Genomic DNA, 21,145 nt, shown 5'->3' on the forward strand with positions numbered 1-21,145 from the left:
AGCACTGCGGAGTGTCAGTGGAATCAGGTGGGAAAAGAATGCAGACGAGAAAAAAAAAAGAATGCAGAAAACTAGGGGGCCGCGGGGTCAGAGGGTAGGATCCTAAGACGCCCACTTCACTAGGGGCTGGGGCTCCTGATTCAGCAGCCTGGCGTGGGAGTAGACTCAGAGGGAGAATTTAAAACCAAAATGTTTATTGGAGTGTTGTATAAAAAAGTTTCCAGTCATAAAACGTGTATTACAAATCATCGGAGAAAACAAAAGACCACACGTTTGGCATGCATCGTAAAAATCACCAACAGATCTCTGAAACGTGTCTAAACAGCAGAGTTCTTGAAACCGAGCCCACTAGCGTGTAGTGCTGATGATCCCTTTCGGGCTCAGAATTAAGACCTTTCCAGTAGCTTGAATGTTCTTGAGGAATGTCAGTCCCAGCTCGGATATGCTGATATAAATAGAACTGCTGGGTAGACGGTGTGGGGAAAAACGAGCCCAAGTCTGAACTTGGCTGTTGTGGAAACAGCTGAGCGCCCAGACCGCGGGTGGGGAGCGGGGGGGGGGCGGGGGGAGGCATTGGTGTCTCCCAGGGGTTGGTTCCTGCCGGCCACATCCCCGCAGGCCGTCCCTCCCCAGGGCTGGCAAGAGTGGGTTTTCCCCAGAAGGGTGCTCCTCATCACATGACAGGGGCTTAGAAAAAAGAATCGCTTCTGCATCATTTTAAGTGGCTTAATGTTAAGTATGTTTAAGGACAAATGCAAATTCGATTTCCCAGGCCCTGGCTGACATTGTAACATTGGACTCTGCTCCGGTGCTTTCAAATACTTGATTACCAATGACGGTCACCAGCCTCCAGCCACAAGTGGCCACCAGTCCAGTGCACCCTCCCCCCACCAGCCAAGGGCATCCCAGTGCCTGTCTGGGCCACTTCCAGGCTCCACCCAAGATCTCAAGCAGGCAAGAAAATTCATCTGCTGGGAACAACCCCTACCAGTGAGCCTGGGGGCTCTGCAGGCACTAGGGCAGCCCTTGGGCTGTTTTTCCGGACCTCTGGGCCTGCAGGGAGGGTGGGGCCCTCTCCCTTCCTTCCTGTCCTCCAGCCCAGCCTGCAAAACTGCTTCAGCAATTCAGACCCCAAATTCCAGGACAGACCTTTGATCCCCAGAGACTCCCAAAATACCTTGAAGGATGTAGCCAGTGCAGTTCCCACTTGCTTGAGGGCCACCTAGCCCCACTCTCCCAGAATCTCATCAGGCTCCCCAGACCCTCACGGCTCCCTCAGCTCCTGCTACGTCTGGGAGAAGGAAGACAGCCTGTGACCTCACAGGTCTGCAAGCACTCCTGGGCAAGTGCACACTGGGGGGCAGGGGGGCGCATTGCCAGGGTAGGAAACGCTTTCCAGGGGCTCCCCCGTCCCCGAGGAGCTGTTCCGGTGAGAGATGCCTCCCTCCACAGGGGAAACACAGCCCGCAGTCCAGGGACTCAGGTGGCCATGGAAAGATGCTCGGACTTAAAGCCAGAGTCTGTAGGGGATTCTAAACTCAGCAGCAGCTTAGTTTTGTCGGCCACTGGCACCTTCCCGGCCTGGGGCTCAGGCCTCGGGCCCTTGTCGCCATGATCGATTCCCAGGGAAAGGAGGCAGGCGGGCTGCTCCGTGGCTCAGTATTGCGTCTTTTAAGACTTGAGCTGCGCTTTCTGAAAGAAGTTTGCCGTCTGGGGCCTCAGAGTCCACAGAGACAGGCCCCCCAATGCCACCCCCTCTGGGGACTGTCCTGGTGACCCTGGCATACGTGAGCCCCTGAGGTGGGATGCCGGCAATGTGTGTACTGACCGATGTAAAAAAATAAATATCCGTTAAAAAAATAACTTCTGTGTATCTACGTGGCAGAGGCGTCGAAGGTAAGCTGATGCAGGGAGGGGCCCTCCAGGCAGCCAGAAGCTGGACCGTGACATGGAGCCATCCCGTAGGGGTCAACTGGCCCTGGCAGGTCTGTCTCAGAAACACCATTTCAGCAAGAAGTTACAGAGGAAGCCGGGATATTAGTATATGCCCAAGAATACACGTGAGTCAGCGTGCCCCATGCACAAGGCACAGAGTCAGAGAACGGGGAGTCCAGCGTCTCGCCCTGAAGTCACCCTCCTCCGACGGGAGGGTGGGAAGCGGTGGTTACAGGTGAACTTCGTGCTGGAGCCCAAGGCATTTGTTTCTGAGTTCGTCACACCTGTCCCCTCAAGGCTTACCTGAGGACAAGTCTTAGAACGGATCCCCATCAGGTGAGGAACTCAACTGCAGAAAGCCCCAGAAACGTGAGGCTCCAGCAGCCAGAGAGGGAGCCAGGAGGCCGACCCCACACACCCCAATTCCTGAGAGCAGAGCAGAAACTGTAACAAACCCCGAAGCCCAGGCCTTGACGGTAAAAGCCTGCGATTCCCTCGTTCCGGTGCTCGGTTGGCTGAGCCACCAAAACTCCACAGGGTGCCCCTTCCCCCCACCAGGTCAGAACCTGGATTCTGAATCTGGTTTTTTTAAAAGCTTAATAAAACAAACAACTATTGGATTCCTACACGCAGTTCCACTCTGTCCACCTCAGGCCTCCTCTCCTGCCCTGACCCCAGGCTGCAGCTGAGACCAAAGCAGTGGACGGGTCCCCTGGACTCCCAGCCCAAAGACCACTAGCCACTCGGCTCCTGGGCCCCAAACTCAACCGGAAGGTGAGAACGGGGCACTTAACACTCTGGACAGTGGTGATGAAGGGCCCAGGGAAACCCAGCGACAGGAAAGCTCAGCAGAAACCCACCCCCACGCTCTGGCAGTTTGCTTAAAAACTCTCTAGAAATGTACCAAGGACTAAAGAAGCCAATGATATAAAAATAGTTTTCAGTGGCCCTGGATAAAGAAAGACGTGTGATGAGGCATGTTCGGTTCACATGACGCGGCAGCCTCGAGAGGTGGTCCTCGGGTCCCCCTGCAAGGAAGGACGGCACCAGTGAGGAGGCCAGGAAGGTAGCTGGTGGCCCCCAGCCCCCTCCAGGAGGGGCTGAACCGGGGCAGGGCCTGAGCCACCATGAGAAGCTCAGCTCCCGGCAAGATGACCCCAGCCTCAATGGTCCCTGTTCCAGAACCCTCCATGTCTCCCTCATCTCTGTTCTGAGCTACAGAACACGGTACAATTGTTTCAGACCCCGAAGAGTCTTGCACTTATGTCTCATTCAGTGTGGTTCCTTGGCTCCCCACCTTCCCCCCAAAGCCATTATTAAACCACTAGCACCCTACTCTGGAGGAAACGTGGTAACAGGGGATTCACTGAGAACCCTCGGGGCTGCACCAGAGTCACTTTGAGATGCAATAGGCTTTCAACACCCCACTCCCAGGGTGCCCGGGCCAGTACCCTGAGGTCCACACAACAAGCAAGCCCAGGAGGCGAGGGCAGCTGGCTCCACGGCCTGCCTCTGGCTGTGAGCTCTGCAGCCTGGCCGAGCCAGGGCGAGACCTAGGTGGTGCCCAGGGCAGCCGCGTAAACAGGGCCCACAGGCGTGTGCACGTGCGTGTGTGCGCGTGCCGCCTGGGAGCCTCTACCTGCTGATGGAAAAGATCCTCCTCTCCAAACTCGGCCGCCTCGTCCTCACCCTCCTCCCCGTCCTCGGCCTCCCGCACCACTGAGGACTGCTTCACGGTTCTCATGGCCACTTCCTATGCAAGACGACACAGCAGCTGCAGACAGCCACCCCAGGTGCTGGGGGCCCAGCCCACAGGCGAGGTGGTCAGGATGCTCGGATGCCCAGGACCAGGCCCAGGCTGCGCTCACTTGCCCTGCTGGCCAAGTCCCCACCCCAGGAGGGACCCCAGGACCGAGACAGAGGGAGGTGCTCACCTCCCCGTCAGCATTGACCAGGATGGTCCGGAAGCTCTCGCCCGTGCCCCAGCTGTTCTGGCTCTTCCACACGAGTGTGGACGGGGGGCTGTGAGCCACCCCTGCACCGGCTGCCCATACCTGGGGACACAGGAGGGCCTCCCGGTTAATGTCAGCTCCGGTCCCAGTGGCATGTACCACCAGCCGGCCCTCTATCACAGGCTCCCTCGATGCCCTGGGCGTTTAATCCTTCTGGCCCTACTGGGTCCTGGCTAAGGATGACAGTCACCAGGGTATGGAAGAAGAGACTGAGGTTCACAGTGACCAGGGCTCTCATCTTGGCAAATGGGCCAGGCTGGAATCGGAAGCCCTAGAGTCCATGCCTGTTGGCTGTCATGTGTCTCGCCAGTGCCTGGACTCACAGCCCAGACAGCCTGGACTCAGCCCCACCTCCACCATGGACCCCCAGCACATCACTTAGGCCCTCCCAAGGACTCCAGGGAAGCCCGGATGAAGAAACACTGGCACACAGGTGATCTGTGACAGCAGGCAGCTGTTCTCAGCGCCGGAGCTCCATTCCTGTAATGCTCTCCCCCCGCACCCCGGTCCCCCCACCCCATCCCAGTCACACCTCACATCCTCCTGCCCGCTCCCTCTCCGCAGCCACCTACCGTGACCGTCTGGCCGGCCCGCAGCACATACTTGGGCGTGAACTTGTAGGCGATCTCCTCCCCTTCTAGGATCTGCCTCTTGATCCTCCAGTTGCCCAGAGACTGATCCTGGCAAAGGGGACGGGCGTTGGCCCACGACTCCGAGAAGACCCAGCGGGCTCCCCACGGGTTGGGTGGGGGCCTCACCTTGTCCGAGCTGTTCTTCAGCTGCACGAACTTGCCCTCCAGGTCTATCTCCTCGATGCTGATGCTGCCCGAGGCCGAGGCCTGCTGGGCCAGGCGGAAGCTGCTGCCCGAGCTGGTGCCGCTGGAGCCCGTGCCCGGCGGCTCCTCCACCTCCAGCCGCTTCCGCTTGCTGCGGCCCAGGCGCCCGGACACGGACATGCTGCTGCCGCTACTGCTCGATGTGGCCCGCGAGATGGTGATGCGCGACGACGGGCTGGGGGACAGCTTCAGCCTGGGGGCGGGGCCGCGGGGTGCCTGGTGACTCAACCCGCCCGGCCCGGGACAGCATGCTCGCCCCACCCCCGCCCCTGCCGCGCCGCGCCCACCTCTCCTCCTCGCCCTCCAGGAGCTTGCGGTAGGCGCTGATCTCCATGTCCAGGGCCAGCTTGACGTCCAGCAGCTCCTGGTACTCGGCCAGCTGCTGCTGCATCACGTCCCGCATCTCCGTCATCTCCCGCTCCTTGGCGTCCAGCATCTTCCGGAACTTGTCCCGCTCCCCGGCCACGGTCTCCTCCAGCTCCCGGATCCGGTCCTCGGCCTCGTTCGCCTGGGGCGGGGTCCGCGCGCGTCACGGGGGAAGCCCGGCCACCTCTGGGCCTCTTCCCCGCACCGACGGCGGCGGGAGGGACGGGACGGCGCCTGAGGAGGGGTCAGGGGGCTCTGGCGAGTCACCTGCTTCTGGAGGCCGGAGAGCTGGTAGCTGAGGGACTCAACCCGCATGCGGGCCTCCTTCAACTCCTCCCGAGCGGCGCTGGCGGCCTTGTCGTTCTGGTCAGAGCTCAGCTTGGCGTTGTCCAGCTGCGGTGACACGGGACTGCGTGAGAGCCCGCGTGGGGCTGGGTGGGGCTGGGCAGGGCGCGGGGCTGGGCAGGGCGCGGGGCGGGGCGGGGCGCGGAGCTGGGCGGGGCAGGGCAGCACACGCGCACCTTGGCCTGGTAGGTCTGCTCCAGCTCCAGGCGGTACAGCCGCACTTGCTCGTCGTGCTGCGCCCGCAGCTCCTCCAGTGCCTGGCCCATCTTGAAGTCATACTCCTGCTGCCGGCTGCTGTCCACCTCCACCAGGCGCCGCTCGTGTCGCCGTCGCGTCTCCCGAACCTCCTGGGGACACAGCCGCGCGCTCACCGCCCCGGCCTGCTCACCAGCGTCCCCGACCCACCAGGTGCTGGACCGAGGACACGAAACTGTGCCAACTGTGACCCTCTGGGGAGGGGCCAGGTCGCCTGTTCACACCCCACAGCACAATTCACAACCACTGAAGAGCGGGCCGCCCAGCGTCTCCCAGCTGACGTCCGATCAACACACGGATCCCTCCACACACGGGAGCATCACTCAGCCATGAAAAGGGGTGAGCCCTGACACTCGCTACAACGTGGATGGACCCTGAGAAGTGAGAGAAGTGAGAGAAGCCAGACCCAGGACACGCAGCGTGTGATTCCACTGATGGGAAACGTCCAAAACAGGCAGATCCACAGACACAGAGAGTGGGTTCGTGGTTGTCGGGGGCTGGGGAGGGGGATGCGGTGACTGCCTATGGGGACGGTGCTTCTACTGGGGTGATGGAATATTCTGGAATTAGATAGAGGTGATGGCGGGGGAGGGTCTGCAGGGGGCTGAATTGCGGCCCCCCAAAAAGTGTGCCCATGTCCTGGTCCCCAGAACCTGCGAGTGTGACCTTCCTGGACAAAGGGTCTTTGCAGATGTAATTAAGGGTCTCAAGAACATCCTGGATCATCCGGGTGGCCCTAAATCCGAGGACAAGTGTCCTTGGAAGACACAGATGAGCAGGGGAGAGACAGAGAGAGACGGCCACGTGACGACAGAGGCGGGCATCAGGGTGGCGCGGGAAGGAGGGAGCACCCTGGTTCCGCCGGGCGGGGCCCCACCTCCTCAAAGACGTCCTTGCGGAAGGCCAGCTCCTCCTGCAGGCTCTGGCAGCGGTTCTCCAGGTCCACACGCATCAGCGTCTCCTTCTCCAGCTGCTTTTTGGCCACCGCGTGCCCATCTTCCGCCTGGAGACGTGGGACAAGCAGCTGGTGACGCTGTCTGCCTCAGCAGGCAGTCCTCGGGGGCCTGCAGCCCACCCACAGCTACCTTGGCCAGCTGGGCCCTCAGCTCCACCACGTCGTTCTCCAGGGTTCGCTTGTCGCTGAGAGCGGCGGCCAGCTCCGCCTCACTCTGGTGGAACATGGACTCCAGGTCCTTGACGCGGCCCTGGGCCACCGTCAGCTCGCCCTCCCTCTTCTTTGCGCTGCAAGTCAGGGGCACAAGTTAGCAGGCAGCTCCGATGCCCAAGGCCAACTTCACGTGGGCCTCTGGGCCCCGGGCCCCGACCTAGCATCCCTCTCAGTAGCAGAGCCTCACCTCTTGGCACCAAAGGTGCCCCATCTTCAAACCCACTCTGTACCAGGGGGACCCCGCCGGCCGCTCAAAATAACCCTCAAGACGTGGGTTTTCATGTCCTTTTCCAAGACTTTTGGGCACAGGAAGGGTTATTTAGAGGAGAACTCTGATTTTTTTTTAATGTATTATTTATTTATTTATTTTTTGGCCACGCCATGCGGCTTGCAGGATCTTAGTTCCCTGACCAGGGATCGAACCCGCACCCTTGACAGTGAAAGTGCTGAGTCCTAACCACCGGACCACCAGGGAATTCCCTGTGTATAATTTATTAAAGTAACAAATTAAAACCTCGGCCTCTGAAAAGTCGATCTCATTTGTAAATTTAAGCTATTTCAGGCGGGCTTGCCCAGCTTCTAACAGACAATTATCTCCAACATGAAATATTTAAGGTGCCAAATAGATTTTTCTAACACACAACTCTTAAAAAAGGGGGAACACTTCTGAACGCTGCTCTAAATCTCCTTGGGGTTGACAGCTTGCTTGCCCACTTCCCCAAGGAACTGAAACTGCCCGGCAGCAGTGGGGACACCCAGGGTCTCTCCCGGTGGGCACTGCAGGAGGTGAAGCAGCAGCCCTGGCAGCCCACCCCCTTCCCTGGTCCTGACAACCACAGACGTCCCCAAGACAATGCCCGGTGTCCCCTGGGGGCAGGACCACCCTGGGTGACAACCACTGGGAACTCCACGCCAGTTCAACAGGACGGGGCATGAAGTCCAGTGACTCCGGCCTCCAGGCTGACCCCGTCTTCACAGGAGCTCCGTGCAGGTGTTGCACCAATGGCCTCTATGAGGGTCTGGGGGCCTTGCAGCCCACATTCCTGAGCTTAAGCCACACAGTCCTGGTTCTTCCACTCACGGCGTGGGGCTGCAAACAACACATCCCTGGAGGGTTTGGGGAAACTAGAACCATTTGACACATCATTCCTGAGGACCAGCTTCGTGGAAAGACCGTCCTCACACTAGAGATACATCTGCCAACACCCCTGTCCTCATGGAGAACTTTCTTATGGGTGCAGACAGCGGTGCAACGTGCTGCCCTCAGCCGTGACCGGGTGCGTTGGGAGGCTGGATGAAGCGGGAGGGGAGGGGTGTGTGCGGGGCGGGAGCTGCTGGGCGTGGCCCTTGAGCCGGAGCCGGGAAGCCAGGGGCTGGGCCTTGTCTTTGCAGGATCGGGGCTTCGGGCAGAGCAGAGTGCAGAGGACTGGGGTGAGGCGTGCGGGCAGGTCAAGGTCAGCCATGAGGCGAGGGCGACAGCAGCAGAGGGATCAGGAAGTGTGACAGATTTCTAGATATCTTCACCCCATTCTAGGGCTCTGCAGAACGACACAGAATGGTCCGGAAAGCAGGGATGCCAGCAGCCCTCACTGGCTTAAGTGCCTGCTTCTTAACAGCTTCACAGCGCGAAAGCAGATTCCTGCCCTGGAGCCCTAATTCCTGGAGGATCAGGCGGGAGCCCCCGGCCTGTCAGTCCTCCACTCGACCACCTGCGTTTCCATCATCACAGGGTTTTCACGATATATTCGGTAGGAAAAGAAAAGCACTGCTGTAACCTGTCAGGAGGTTCACCTTGCTTGCTGTCACATGCCACCCACACCTGTCTGTGAGGGCTCTGAGCCGAAGAGCAGGAAGCGAGGCTGTTGGGTGAAGCACCTGCAGATGTGAGTGCCCACAGCCTGGGAAGCTTTCCTCCCAGAGCAGGGGCCAAAGTAAAAGCCACCAGCCCGGGTGCCCGACGGCGGGCACAGCTGCTACCCGAAGCTGTCGCAGGAGCCTGGAACACGGCCGAGGGGCTGGGATGGCATCACGACACAGGTGCCATCGATGACCAGGCTCGAGGTCAGGAAAGCCTTGTGCTGTCTGATGGCGTCCACCTTGAGTTTAAATTTAAAAAGGTGGAAAAGAAGTATACCAGATCGGCCTTGGAGATTCTGTCTGGGTGGAGGCTCATGGAGACTTTCATTTTTCTCTTTAAATTAAATGCATTATCTGCTTTCTCGCCAGGGAGTATCTATGACTCTGATAAGCAGAAAGACACGTGACCTCTGGACCCAGACGAGGAGCAACACGCAGGTTAAAGGTGTCTGGGAGGTTCCAGGCCTGAGAGGGGCTGGGGGAATTCCAGAATTCTCCTAATCTTCTCCAAGAAGCTCAAGTCCCTTTTTAATTAAAAAATGTGGGCTTGGGCTTCCCTGGTGGCGCAGTGGTTGAGTCCACCTGCCGATGCAGGGGACGCGGGTTCGTGCCCCGGACTGGGAAGATCCCACATGCCGCGGAGCGGCTGGGCCCGTGAGCCATGGCCGCTGGGCCTGCGCGTCCGGAGCCTGTGCTCCGCAACGGGAGAGGCCGCAATAGTGAGAGGCACGCGTACCGCAAAAAAAAAAAAAAAAAGTAATAAATTAGGAATTCCCTAGTGGTCCAGTGGTTAGGACTCCGCGCTTTCACTGCCGAGGGCGTGGGTTGAATCCTCAGTTGGGGAACCAAGATCCCACAAGCCAGGAGGTGTAGCCAAAAGGGGGAAAAAAAAAAGTAATAAATTGATGGGATATCCAGTTTACCTGGCTGTTTTAAAAGTGTACAGATAAAAAAAAAAAAGTGTACAGATTGCCTTTGCTGCTCATCAAAGACCAGGTGACTATACTGTGTGGGTTTGTCTCTGGGCTCTCTGTTCTGTTCCACGGAGGAACCAGAAACACATCACTGAGTGACAGAAGACAGTCTCAGAAGGCAACACACAGTGATCCTAACTCCAGGGCATTCTGGAAAAGGCAGAGCTATGTGGGGACAGTAAAAGGATCCTTGGGAAAAAAAAAAGGACCCTTGGTTTCCAGGGGTTGGGGGGAGGCATGAGTCAGTGGAGCACAGGGGATTTTCAGGGCAGTGAAACTACTCTGTGTGATACTGTGATGGTGGACACGTGTCAGCGTACGTTTGTCCAAACCCAGAGACAGCAGGACACCAACGGAGAACCCCTATGTCAGCTACAGCCTTCAGCCAAGAAGAATGTACTAATATTGGCTCTTCAGTCGTAACAATGCGGCACACCCACTACTGCAAGGTGGTCGCCATCGGGGACCCTGGAGGGGGGTCTGGGCAAACCTGTACTTTCCACTCATTTTCCTGTAAACCTAAAACTCCTCAAAAACAAAAAAAATATCTATTAATGATAATTTAAAAGTCTACTAATCAGAAAAAAATGAAAAAGAACCCTGCAAACGTGAAGGTGGCAGTCAGCTGCTGCTGGGACTATGAACAGGGACTCAGGAGCCCGGGTCCAGGCCTCAGTCCTGGTCCCTGCCACGCCGAGGGACCATGGATGACTCCTCCCCACACCTCATCCTCGGCTTCCCCTGTAACCGGAGTTGATGCCAGCCAGGACCTGCTGGGGTCGCCGTCAGCAGGGAGGAGATCTGGTGTCCCTCACAGAGTCCTTTATCTAAACATTCCACGAGTTTACATCACTTTATTCCTTCTGCTACCATCACCACCAGCACCGCCTTGTCCTCCGAATTTCCTGAGCCTTTTACTGGGGAGCAGGTGGGAGACAGTGCTCAAGAACGGGAAGAGAAGGTCACCCGCCGCCCCCGGCTTCCCCGGCTGGGCTCTGTGACCTGGGGCACCCCTTCTCTGGGGAAGGGAAGGGGCACAGGGCTACCAGCTACCAGGGATTCAGTCCCAGGAGAGCTGCTGGGTTTTAACTCTTCCTGGGGCCAAATTATATTGAGGGATAAAGGCTCTAGACAGGGCGCCCAGAGGGCCAGGCCACAGAGGCCGCCCCCACCCACCCAGCGGCCCCCAGAACCCACATGGCCCGCTCCCAGGAGGGCTGCCCGAGCCGGGGGCCCTGCTCAGACGGAAGCCGCCACCTCGCACAGGGCGACAACCCCTACCCCGGCCCCCCGTGCACCCCGGAATCAGGCGACATCGCGCCGGCTGCAGCCCCACCTCTTGTTGGCCTCCTCCAGGTCGGCCCTCAGCTTCCCAATTTCGATCTGCAGCCGGGCCCGGTCTCGGGCCGTCTCGTCCAGCACCCGGCGGGCATCAGCCAGCTCCGCCTCATACAGCGTCTTGATGCCGCTCACCTGGGGGGGACAGCCAGGCCAAGGTGAAGCCCACCCTTCCCCACCAACACGGCTCCTGCTCACCCCGACACTGCCCCACCAGCCCTGGGCCACCCCAGCCTGTCTAGGTCACTGGCCCCCATCACTGGCCGCTGCTAGGTCGCACCTGCCAGCTGGGCACACACCTCAGGTCTCCCATCAGCCTCCCTGCCCGACCTGCCCCACGCCGAGGGGCACAGGGCCGTGAGCGTGTTTACAAATATCTGGAACCAACAGGACAGTGAGACACCACCTCCCCCCACGAGGATGGCTACCGTGGAAAGGACAGTCGATAACAAGTGCTGGTGAGGACAGGGAGGAATCGGCACCTCCACGCATGGCCAGGGGATTAAAACAGTACAGCCACCACGGAAGACAGTCTGGCATTTCCTCAGATGGACAAACAGAGCAACCACCAACCCAGCAATTCCACCCCCAGGCATCTACCCAGGAGAAATAACACACACCTTACACAAGACCCATGCATGCATGGGTTCACAGCCCCATCACTCCTAATGGCCCCAAAGTGGAAACAACCCAAATGCCCATCAGCAGATGACAGATAAACAGAATGTGGTCCCTCCACACATGGGAGAATCACTCAGCTGTGAAAAAGGGTGACGCCCTGACACTCGCTCCAATGTGGACAGACCTTGAGAACACGATGCTCAGTGAGAGAAGCCAGACACAGAAGGACACACAGTGTGTGATTCCATCAACGGGAAACATCCAGAACAGGCAAATCCACAGGGACAGAGTGGGTTAATGTCAAGGGACTGGAGGAGGGTGAGGGGGTGACCACTAATGGGGACGGGGCTTCTTTTTTTTTTTTTTTTTTAGTGCAATTCTGAGGGTTTTTTGTTTTTTGTTTTTGGGGTTTTTTTTGTTTGCGGTACGCGGGCCTCTCACTGTTGTGGCCTCTCCCGTTGCGGAGCACAGGCTCCGGACGTGCACGCTCAGCGGCCATGGCTCACGGGCCCAGCCGCTCCGCGGCATGTGGGATCTTCCCAGACCAGGGCACAAACCTGTGTCCCCTGCATCGGCAGGCAGACTCTCAACCACTGCGCCACCAGGGAAGACCATGCAATTCTGTTTTGTTGGGGTTTTTTTGAGATACAGTTGATGTACGATATTATATAAGTTACAGGTATACAACACAGTGATTTGCAATTTTTAAGGGTTATACTCTATTCATAGTTACTAAAAAATATTGACTATACTCCCTGTGTTGTACAATATATCCTGGTAGCTTATTTACTTCATACATAATGGTCTGTTCCTCTTAATCCCCTACCCTATCTTGCCCCTCCCCAAGAAGGGGTTTCCTTTGGGGAGATGGCTGCACAGCTCTAAATATATTAACCACTCCTGAACTTAGAGCAGAGTTTAACTGGGTGAATTGCATGAGACGGGAATTATACCTCAATAAAGTAGTTAAAACACTTTCGGGGGCTGACACAGAAGGCAGACAGAGGGTGACAAGGCAGCTGGCTTTGAAAGTGGCACCATTTGCCACAAAACTACAGCAGAGCAGTGAGTGTCTGTGCCGGGGTCGGAGGTCAGCTTAAGGCCTGGGAGGGTCACTCCCCTCCCTTGCACAGGAAAGGCCCCTGAGCTGACGAGGCTCAGGGGAGCTGCCAAGGGCCTGCCACTTGGTTGGGTGACCACCATCCCCGTTTGCCTGGGACCGAGGGGATTCCAGGATGTGGGATTTTTGAGGGTTCAAACCGGAATGTCCCAGGCAGATCAGAACAAATCCAGAAGAGGTGGGATTTAACAGCCAGTCTGACCTCAGACTCCCACCCTCTCCAGCTAGCGCCTGGCTCTCCCAACTCAATCCAGCACTCCTCGTCATTTCATCCCACAGGTAGGGGGGGTATGGGCTCTTAGCCCCATTTCACAAATGGGGAAACTGAGGCACGGGACAGCACACTGCCTTCTCCTGACCTGTCAAGGTACAGGGCAGAGCAGTCCACTGGGGGCAATTCCGAGAGGGGGACACGCAGGGGATGTGTCTCTGCCCTCTCTCCCCGCCCATCCAGTCACCTTCCAGAACTTTCCTAACCCCAGTGGAGGGCCTGGCACCTAGGCAGGGATCTCAGACAAGATCTCCGGCCCCACAGGCTGGGTTCCTACTGGGGCCCTGTCTCTCCAGCCTCCCCTCAGGGCACGAGGGGTGCAGATGGACCAACACGACAGGAAATCAAGGCGAGATCAAAACAGAAACTGTTGGGGCTCAGGGGGCAGGAACCCCAGCACGAGATCCTGCACATACGCCTGATGCTTATCCACAGTGGACATCAGCAATAATTTCAACTTTTAAAATATCCCATTAAGATACCACTCATGGGGACTTTCCTGGTGGTCCAGTGGTTAGGACTCTGCGCTTCTACTGCAGCGGGTGTGGGTTCGACCCCTGGTCGGGGAAGTTCCATGTACCACGCGGGGCAGCCAAAAAAAAAAAAAAAAAAAAAAGTTACCACTCACGCCCCTAACCCGGCCTGCCCATGAGAAAACACCAGATGAACCCCAATGGGGACACTCCTGTCCCCACCTCACAGCTGCCCAGGGCCCCAGGAACCAGGAAAGGTGGGGAACCAGCACAGCCCACAGGGGCCCAGGAGACGGGAGACCTGGATATCACAGGGGTCCTGAGGGGTCCTGGGGCAGAGAGGATGGTGGCTCAGCTCAGGAGACCTGAGCAAAGCTAAAGTGATGCAGCACTGTCAGAGAGCGAGCTGTGAGACACGCTGACGTGAGGTGCTGATGGGGACCCAGTACCGCCCTTGACCTTTGTCTGTACACCTAACACTGACCCAAGAAGTAAGCTCGAGGGGCTTCCCTGGTGGCGCAGTGGTGAGGAATCTGCCTGCCAATGCAGGGGACACAGGTTCGAGCCCTGGTCTGGGAAGATCCCACATGCCGCGAAGCAACTAAGCCCGCGAGCCACAACTACTGAGCCTGCGCATCTGGAGCCTGTGCTCCGCAACGGGAGAGGCCACGACAGTGAGAGGCCCACGCACTGCAATGAGGAGTGGCCCCTGCTCGCCGCAACTGGAGAAAGCCCTCGCACAGAAATGGAGACCCAACACAGACAAATAAATAAATAAATAAATAAATAAATAAATAAATAAATAAATAAATAAATAAAGTAAGCTCGAGCAATTCAAACTACATCGTGTATTCATCTCCGTGAGCGAGAATGTGGGCGTCCCACTAGACTCCGTGCCCAAGGCGAGGGCCTCACTTGTCTTAGGCCATCTTGGGTGACTCTCGGGGGTCTTGTTAAAGAGCAGGCAGACCTCAGGGACACAGAGGGTCCCGTTCCAGACCCCTGCAATAAAGCGAGTATCATAATAAAGCGAGTCATACGAATTGTTTGGTTTCCCAGTACATATAAAAGTTATAGACAAGGGGACTTCCCTGGTGGCGCAGTGGTTAAGACTCTGCGCTCCCAATGCGGGGGGCCCAGGTTTGATCCCTGGTCAGGGAACCAGATCCCACATTCATGCTGCAACTAAGAGTTCACGTGCCACAACTAAGGAGCCTGCCTGCCACAACTAAGGAGCCAGCGAGCTGCAACTAAGGAGCCTGCCTGCTGCAACTAAGACCCGGCACAACCAAATAAATAAATAAATATTTTTTTAAAAAGTTATGCCCAGGGAATTCCCTGGTGGTTCAGTGGTTAGGACTCCGCACTTTCACTGCCAAGGGCGTGGGTTTGATCCCTGGGAACGGATCTTTATCCCACAAGCCGCACGGCTCAGCTAAAAAAAAAAGTATGCTCACACTACCCTGTAGTCTATTGACTGTACAGTAGCCTTGTGGCAAAAAAAACAATGCACAGCTCTTATTTTAAAATACTCTATTAGTACTTCCCTAGTGGCGCAGTGGATAAGAATCCGCCTGCCAATGCAGGGACATGGGTTTGATCCCTGGGCCGGGAAGATCCCACATGCCGCGGAGCAACTATGCCTGTGAGCCACAACTACTGAAGCCCGCGTGCCTAGAGCCCGTGCTCTGCAACAAGAGAAGCCACTGCAGCGAGAAGCCCACACTGCAGCGAAGAGTAGCCCCTGCTCGCTGCAACTAGAGAAAGCCTGTGAGCAGCAACGAAGACCCAACACAGCCAAATATATATATAAATAAAAAAATTTTTAATTAAAAAAAATAAAAATACTTTATTGCTAAAAAATGCTGTCACCTGAGCCTCAGCAAGTTGTAATCTATTTGCAATAGTAACATCAAAGGTCACTAATCACAGATCACCATAACAAATAACACAAATGAAGAAACTGGAAACAGACTTACTCAAGGCAGGGTTGCCACAGACCTTCAATTTGTAAAAATGCAGTGTCTGTGCAGCGCAATGACCCGAGATGTGTCTGTGCTCGGTTCTCACAGCGTTTTGGGCGTGTGTGCACATGTGCACACCCATCTATGTGTCTTAGTAAGGCAATCCTCTATAGCCAGGACTGCAAACTCAGGCCCAGGCGCCAAAATTCCAGCCCACCACCTGTTTTTGTCCAGCCTGTGGGACTAAAAGGGTTTTTATATTTTCAAATTGGCTGGGTGAAAAAAAAAAAAAAAAGAAAAGAAAAAGGTATCTCGTGACACAGGCACCCATACGAAGTGCACATTTCAGTGTGTATAAATAAAGCTTTATTGTCAGGCAATCTGCACATTCCTCCATGTACTGCCCAGGGCAGCTTCCCCACCACAACGGCCGAGCTGAGTGCTCAAGCCTGAAACCATCAGCCCACAAAGCTGAGAACAACTCCAGCCCTTTCCAGAAAACATCTGCCGAACCCAATCGACAGCACTGGGACGATGGAGAAAATTCTATCTAGAGGAGGACACGCAGATGGCCAATGTCACAAAGGCTCTTTCAGACCAGTGAACGGGGGTTCTCCGGGCAGGCCTGTGCCTCCCTGCACTGTGACACTTGGGACAGTCCTGTGGGAATCCCCGGGCACAGCCTGGGCCTTTAGTTCTGTCTTTTACGGCCGGTGCTGCACAATCGCCGAGCTTGAGGAAATGCCAACAAATATGCTGCCGTGGAGGAGCAGGGCTCACGTCACCCGAGGTGGCCTTTTCCTGGGGTCCCAGACTTACCCTGTGAGGACCTGCCTGCGTCCCTGGGGGACAAAACTGCCCTGGGATTGAGAACCACAGCCAAACACTGGCCCTCCCCGAACTCCCAGAGCCCAGCTCAGCTCTTGCTCCCGGGGTCCACCTGGGGAGCACCCCCCCGACCCCCACAGCAATGGGACACCTGGGCAGCAAGGGGGAAGAAAGCGAAGCCCAGAGGAACTCAACATCTGGTTGGGGAGGCTCCCCGGAGAACCCCCCTCCCTCCCTGGCCCACTCCTGCCCCCTCAGCACCCATGATCCTTCTCAAACAGAAATCTGGCCAGCCCCCAGCCTCCCAGAAACCCTCCAGTGACATCTGCACGTGGCATTCGCCCCAGTACTGCTCACCCGGCCAGAAAATGCATCATCTGACTTCCGATGGGAAAGGCTAGAGTCTACAAGTAGCCAGCCCAGGCTTGTGGATGGGAATCTGACTTTTTACCTTATGCCCCTGGACCCTTCAGATTGATTACAAGCACACAGTGTGCTCACAACATTTTAAACTGCATCATCACAGGATTCTTTAAGTGCCTTCTCAGCCTTGACACTAATGGCATTTGGGACCAGATCATCCTCTGTGGGGGACCCTCCTGGGCCCTGCGGGGTGTGGAGTAGCATCCCTGGCCCCCCCCAAGTGTGACAACCACAGATGTCCCCAGCCATCACCCAGTGTCCCCTGGGGGCAGATTCCTTCCAGGTGAGGAGCTGCTGAACAGGTAAAGTGCCCTCTGGGAAGCCTGACACACCACGCCCCCCCACGCCCCTCCACGCCCCCCCCCCCCCCGCATCCGCCCACTCAGCCAGCCTGAGCCCTGGCGGCTCCCTGAACCTGCCTGGCCCGCCCATCAAGCCCCGCCCCTCCGTAGCCCTGGCCACTTGCAGGTCACTCCCTCCACGCAGCCCACGTGACCACACCACCTCCTGCTCCAGTAGGTTACCGGCTCTCTCCACTGTCCAGCTGAGAGGGGCATTTGTCATCTCACCCCCAAGCTCTAGGACAGCAAGCTAGTGGGAACTCCCCACTCCCGCTGCAAACACGCCTGTCACCTGGGTGGCCCCAGATCCTAAGCACAGCCCTGGAGGGTGCTCACCGTGGGGTCGGGCTCCCCTGCTCCCACCCAGCAGTCCTGCATCCCAACCAGCCTCGGCAGCTGCCCAGACACATCAAGTTCCCCAGGCCCAGCCCCTGCATGCGCTCTCGGGCACGACATCCATCCAGTGGGGGCCAGCACCCGACGTCCATCGGGCCCACTAGGCCACCACCCCCAAAGGTCAGCACGGTGGTTCAGCCCGCAGGTGGGACAAGAGCCTGGGGGGAATGACCCCGGGCGCTGACCAGCCTGGCAGGGGGGACCTGGGCCTGCATCCCGAGGACATGCACGCACTGCTGAAGCAAGTGGCCACACTCTGGGTCGGGCCACTCCAGCCCCATTGTACAGACAACAAAACCAAGGCTCTGGGAGGCTGAGGGACCTGCCCAAGGTCACAGATTAAAAGCAGGGTTTGGATCCCGAGCCTTAATCCAATCTCAGGCAACCTAATACAGCACCACCAGCCACCAAGACTTCTACCTCCCTGAAGGCCCAAGCCACACTTTCTGGGCCCATCCCTATCCTAGGGACCATCAAACAGGGACAACAGAACCCACGGGATCCTTCATTTCATTGCTTTTATTCTACAAAACAAATGTGAACTCATTGTGGCCCCACAAACAAGCCCCCAAAGTAGGTATTTATTATTATTTCCAGGTTACAGAAGAGGCACTGAGCCCAGAGAGGTTAAGATCACAGAGGGTACGTGGCTCCCAGAAATGACCCCCCCCCACCTCCCCAGCCCCCTGAAGCTCTCCTCCCAGAAGTCGGTCACTGGGCCCATTCTCCGGAGTAGGAGGCCAAGGCTCAGAGCGCTAAGTGCCAGCTTCAGACCATGACTCTTGCACGGGGCCCACAGGGGAACCACATGGTGGGCATCTCTCCCCCTTATTCTGAGGACCTGCCCTGGGGTTGGGGGGGGGCGCTGGTGGGAGAAAAGGAGGGCACTAGGTTGGCAGCCAGTCCGGACACACCCCACCCAGGACCCCCAGACACCAGCCCTAACATCCCCTTAGGGGACAGGGCTTGTCCAGCCCCTTCTCCCTCAGTCTACAGCAAAACTTCCTGCTGGTTCCCCAAGAACTCATGCCTCCCCCTCCCCTCGCATCCCCCAGGACAGGGCAGGGGCTACCAGACTACCAGGCTCCTGCTCACCAGCCAAGGGGTCCCAGGGCCCAACTAAGGGCCTCCCAAATTTCCCATGGGACCTGCGAGAAATCAGATTCCCCCCCTCTGACCCCCGCCCACCCCAGGCCCTGGTAAAAGACCGAACCTCCTGCCTAACCCCACCCCAATCACTGAACTCCCCAGGATTCATTACAGGACCCCTGCAAAGTTCCAAGGAGAACAGAGACCACTGACTCACCCCAGAGACACCCCCTGAGACCCCCACCCCTCCTCAGGGCCCACTCAGAGGGTCTGAGCCTCCCAGTCTCCCCAGAGACGCAAAAACCTCCCCCGTTTTCTCCTAGGACACCCGAACACCCAGACACATCCCCCAAGACTCCCCACAACTCCCTTAGGAGTGGGGTCCACCCTGGCTCACACCCCATCACTCAGGGGCCCCCTAGAGCTCCCCGAATCCCTTGGTGGGCAGAGCCTGCCCCATCTCCCCCCGCCCAGGAAGGCCCCCCCTTCACTTGCCCAGGCACAACACCCCCAAGGTCCCCTGGGGATCCCTCAGAGGAGGGGGCCTGCCCAGCCTGCACCCCTCACTCAGGCCAACCCCCCTCAGGGGACTGGTCAGCCCCAGACTCATGGGATCCGTGAAACACCCAGGAGACCCCCGGTGGGTGGGGACCTGCTCCAGGGTGCACCCTCACTCGGGGCCCCCCAGATACCCTGGGGACCCACCAGAGGACGGGACTCGCCCTAGTCTGCACGTTTCTCAGGGGATCACTCGGGGGGCGGGGCCGGCGCCAGTCTCCACCTCTCGTACGGGGAGGGAGGGTAGAAACCCCTGGGGAATCCCTTGTGAGCGTCCGTCCAGACCTCTACCCCTCACTCAGGCCCCCCGAACCTCCCCGGGGACTCTCAGAGGCAGAAGCCCGCCCCGGCGTGCACCCCTCACTCGAGGGACCCCGAGATCTCCCCGGACCCCTCGATGGGCGGGGCCGGAAACAGTCTCCACCTCTCGCACGGGAGGGGTCCCCGAAACCCGACGGGGACGCTCAGAGGCCGGGGCCCAACCAAGCGTGCGACCCTCGCCGGGGCCCCCGAAGCCCCCTGGGGACGCCTCGGTGGGCAGGGCCCTCCCCAGTCTCCCCCTCTCGCAGGGGCGTCCCCGAAGCCCCCGGGGACCTTGAGAGCCCTGCGCGCCCCAGCGGGAGCCCCCGGCGCCAGCGCCCACCTCGCGCGTGGTCACCTCCTCCCGCTCGGAAATCTTGAGCTGGAGCCGGTCGTTCTCCAGCTCGAGCGCGCGGACGCGGTCGATGTAGTGCGCCAGGCGGTCATTGAGCTCGCGCAGCTCCTCCTTCTCCTGCAGCCGCGACAGGCGCGTGGGCGACAGCGGCGTGGCGGGCCCGCCCGCGCGGCCAGGCGGCGGCGTGGCCATGGCGGCGGCGGCGGCAGGAGCGGCGGCGGCTCGGGGTCCGTGCGGCTCGGAACGGCGGCCGCGGCTCGGCGGGCTCATTCAATCCGACCCGCCGACCAAAATGGCGCCCGCAGCCCGCCGCCGCCGCCGCCGCGGGGCCGCCTGGAACTTGTAGTCCGGCCGGCGCCGCGCGCGGCACGCCGGGAGCTGTAGTCTCCCCGCTCAGTTTCCCGCGCTGTCCCAGAGCCAAACCGCCGGGCTCCAAATCCCAGCTGGGCCAATGCGTGACACCGGGTTTCTTTCCGGGATTCGGTTTCCCCTCTTGTATAACCTACCTACCTACCTCTTTGGAGATTCATTAAAATTAAAGGTGGGGGGCTTCCCTGGTGGCGCAGTGGTTGAGAGTCCGCCTGCCGATGCAGGGGACACGGGTTCGTGTCCCGGTCCGGGAAGATCCCACATGCCGCAGAGCGGCTGGGCCTGTGAGCCATGGCCGCTGGGCCTGCACGTCCGGAGCCTGTGCTCCGCGGCGGGAGAGGCCACGGCAGTGAGAGGCTCGCGTACCGCAAAAAAAAAAAAAAGAAAAAAAAAATTAAAGGTGGGGTGGTGAAGGAACCTCAGAAATATGTTCGGTGATCTCACCGATATGTGGAGTTAAAAAAAAAAAATCAAAAATACCCCAGCCTCATGTAGATACTGTCAAGTTGTCATCTGAAGAGGTTTACCAGTTTACACTTTTGCAACAATGTATGAGATTGTCTGTGTTCCCGAATTGCTGTCAACCCTGAATCATCTTTTTATTTTTTAAAATTTATTATTTATTTTATTTTATTTATTTTTGGCTGTGTTGGGTCTTCGTTGCCGTGCTGGGTTTCTCTAGTTGCGGCGAGCGGGGGCTACTCTTTGTTGCGGTGCGCAGGCTTTTCACTGCGGTGGCTTCTCTTGTGGAGTACAGGCTCTAGGTGCGCAGGCTTCAGTAGTTGTGGCTCGTGGGCTCAATAATTGTGGCTTGCGGGCTCTAGAGCGCAGGCTCAGTAGTTGTGGCGCACGGGCTTAGTTGCTCCGTGGCATGTAGGAGCTTCCCGGACCAGGGCTTGAACCTGTGTCCCCTGCATTGGCAGGTGGATTCTTAACCACTGCACCACCAGG

The 21,145-nt window shown here is 58.1% G+C and overlaps 1 protein-coding gene across 3 annotated transcripts; it reads right to left on the reverse strand.

Moving 5' to 3' along the window:
- Positions 1–172: 172 nt before the first annotated feature.
- LMNB2 (lamin B2) lies at positions 173–20,110 on the reverse strand. 3 transcript variants are annotated; one of them, XM_081231487.1, is made up of 12 exons: positions 19,814–20,110; positions 11,085–11,221; positions 6,835–6,991; positions 6,627–6,752; positions 5,671–5,841; positions 5,417–5,542; positions 5,071–5,291; positions 4,706–4,976; positions 4,520–4,627; positions 3,870–3,989; positions 3,575–3,688; positions 173–2,963 (listed from the first exon to the last, which is right to left on the reverse strand). In XM_081231487.1, the coding sequence occupies exons 1-12, from the start codon at positions 20,093–20,095 to the stop codon at positions 2,922–2,924; spliced, it is 1,875 nt and encodes a 624-aa protein (XP_081087613.1). In that variant the 5' UTR covers positions 20,096–20,110; the 3' UTR covers positions 173–2,921. The 3 variants fall into 3 exon arrangements, with proteins under 3 accessions (XP_081087613.1, XP_081087614.1, XP_081087612.1); XM_081231488.1 differs by lacking the exon at positions 3,575–3,688; XM_081231486.1 differs by having other exon boundaries at positions 4,520–4,976.
- Between the last annotated feature and the right edge of the window lie 1,035 nt (positions 20,111–21,145).

The sequence above is a fragment of the Mesoplodon bidens genome, assembly GCF_964165515.1.
Source record: "Mesoplodon bidens genome assembly, chromosome: 4".
NCBI lineage: Eukaryota > Metazoa > Chordata > Mammalia > Artiodactyla > Ziphiidae > Mesoplodon > Mesoplodon bidens.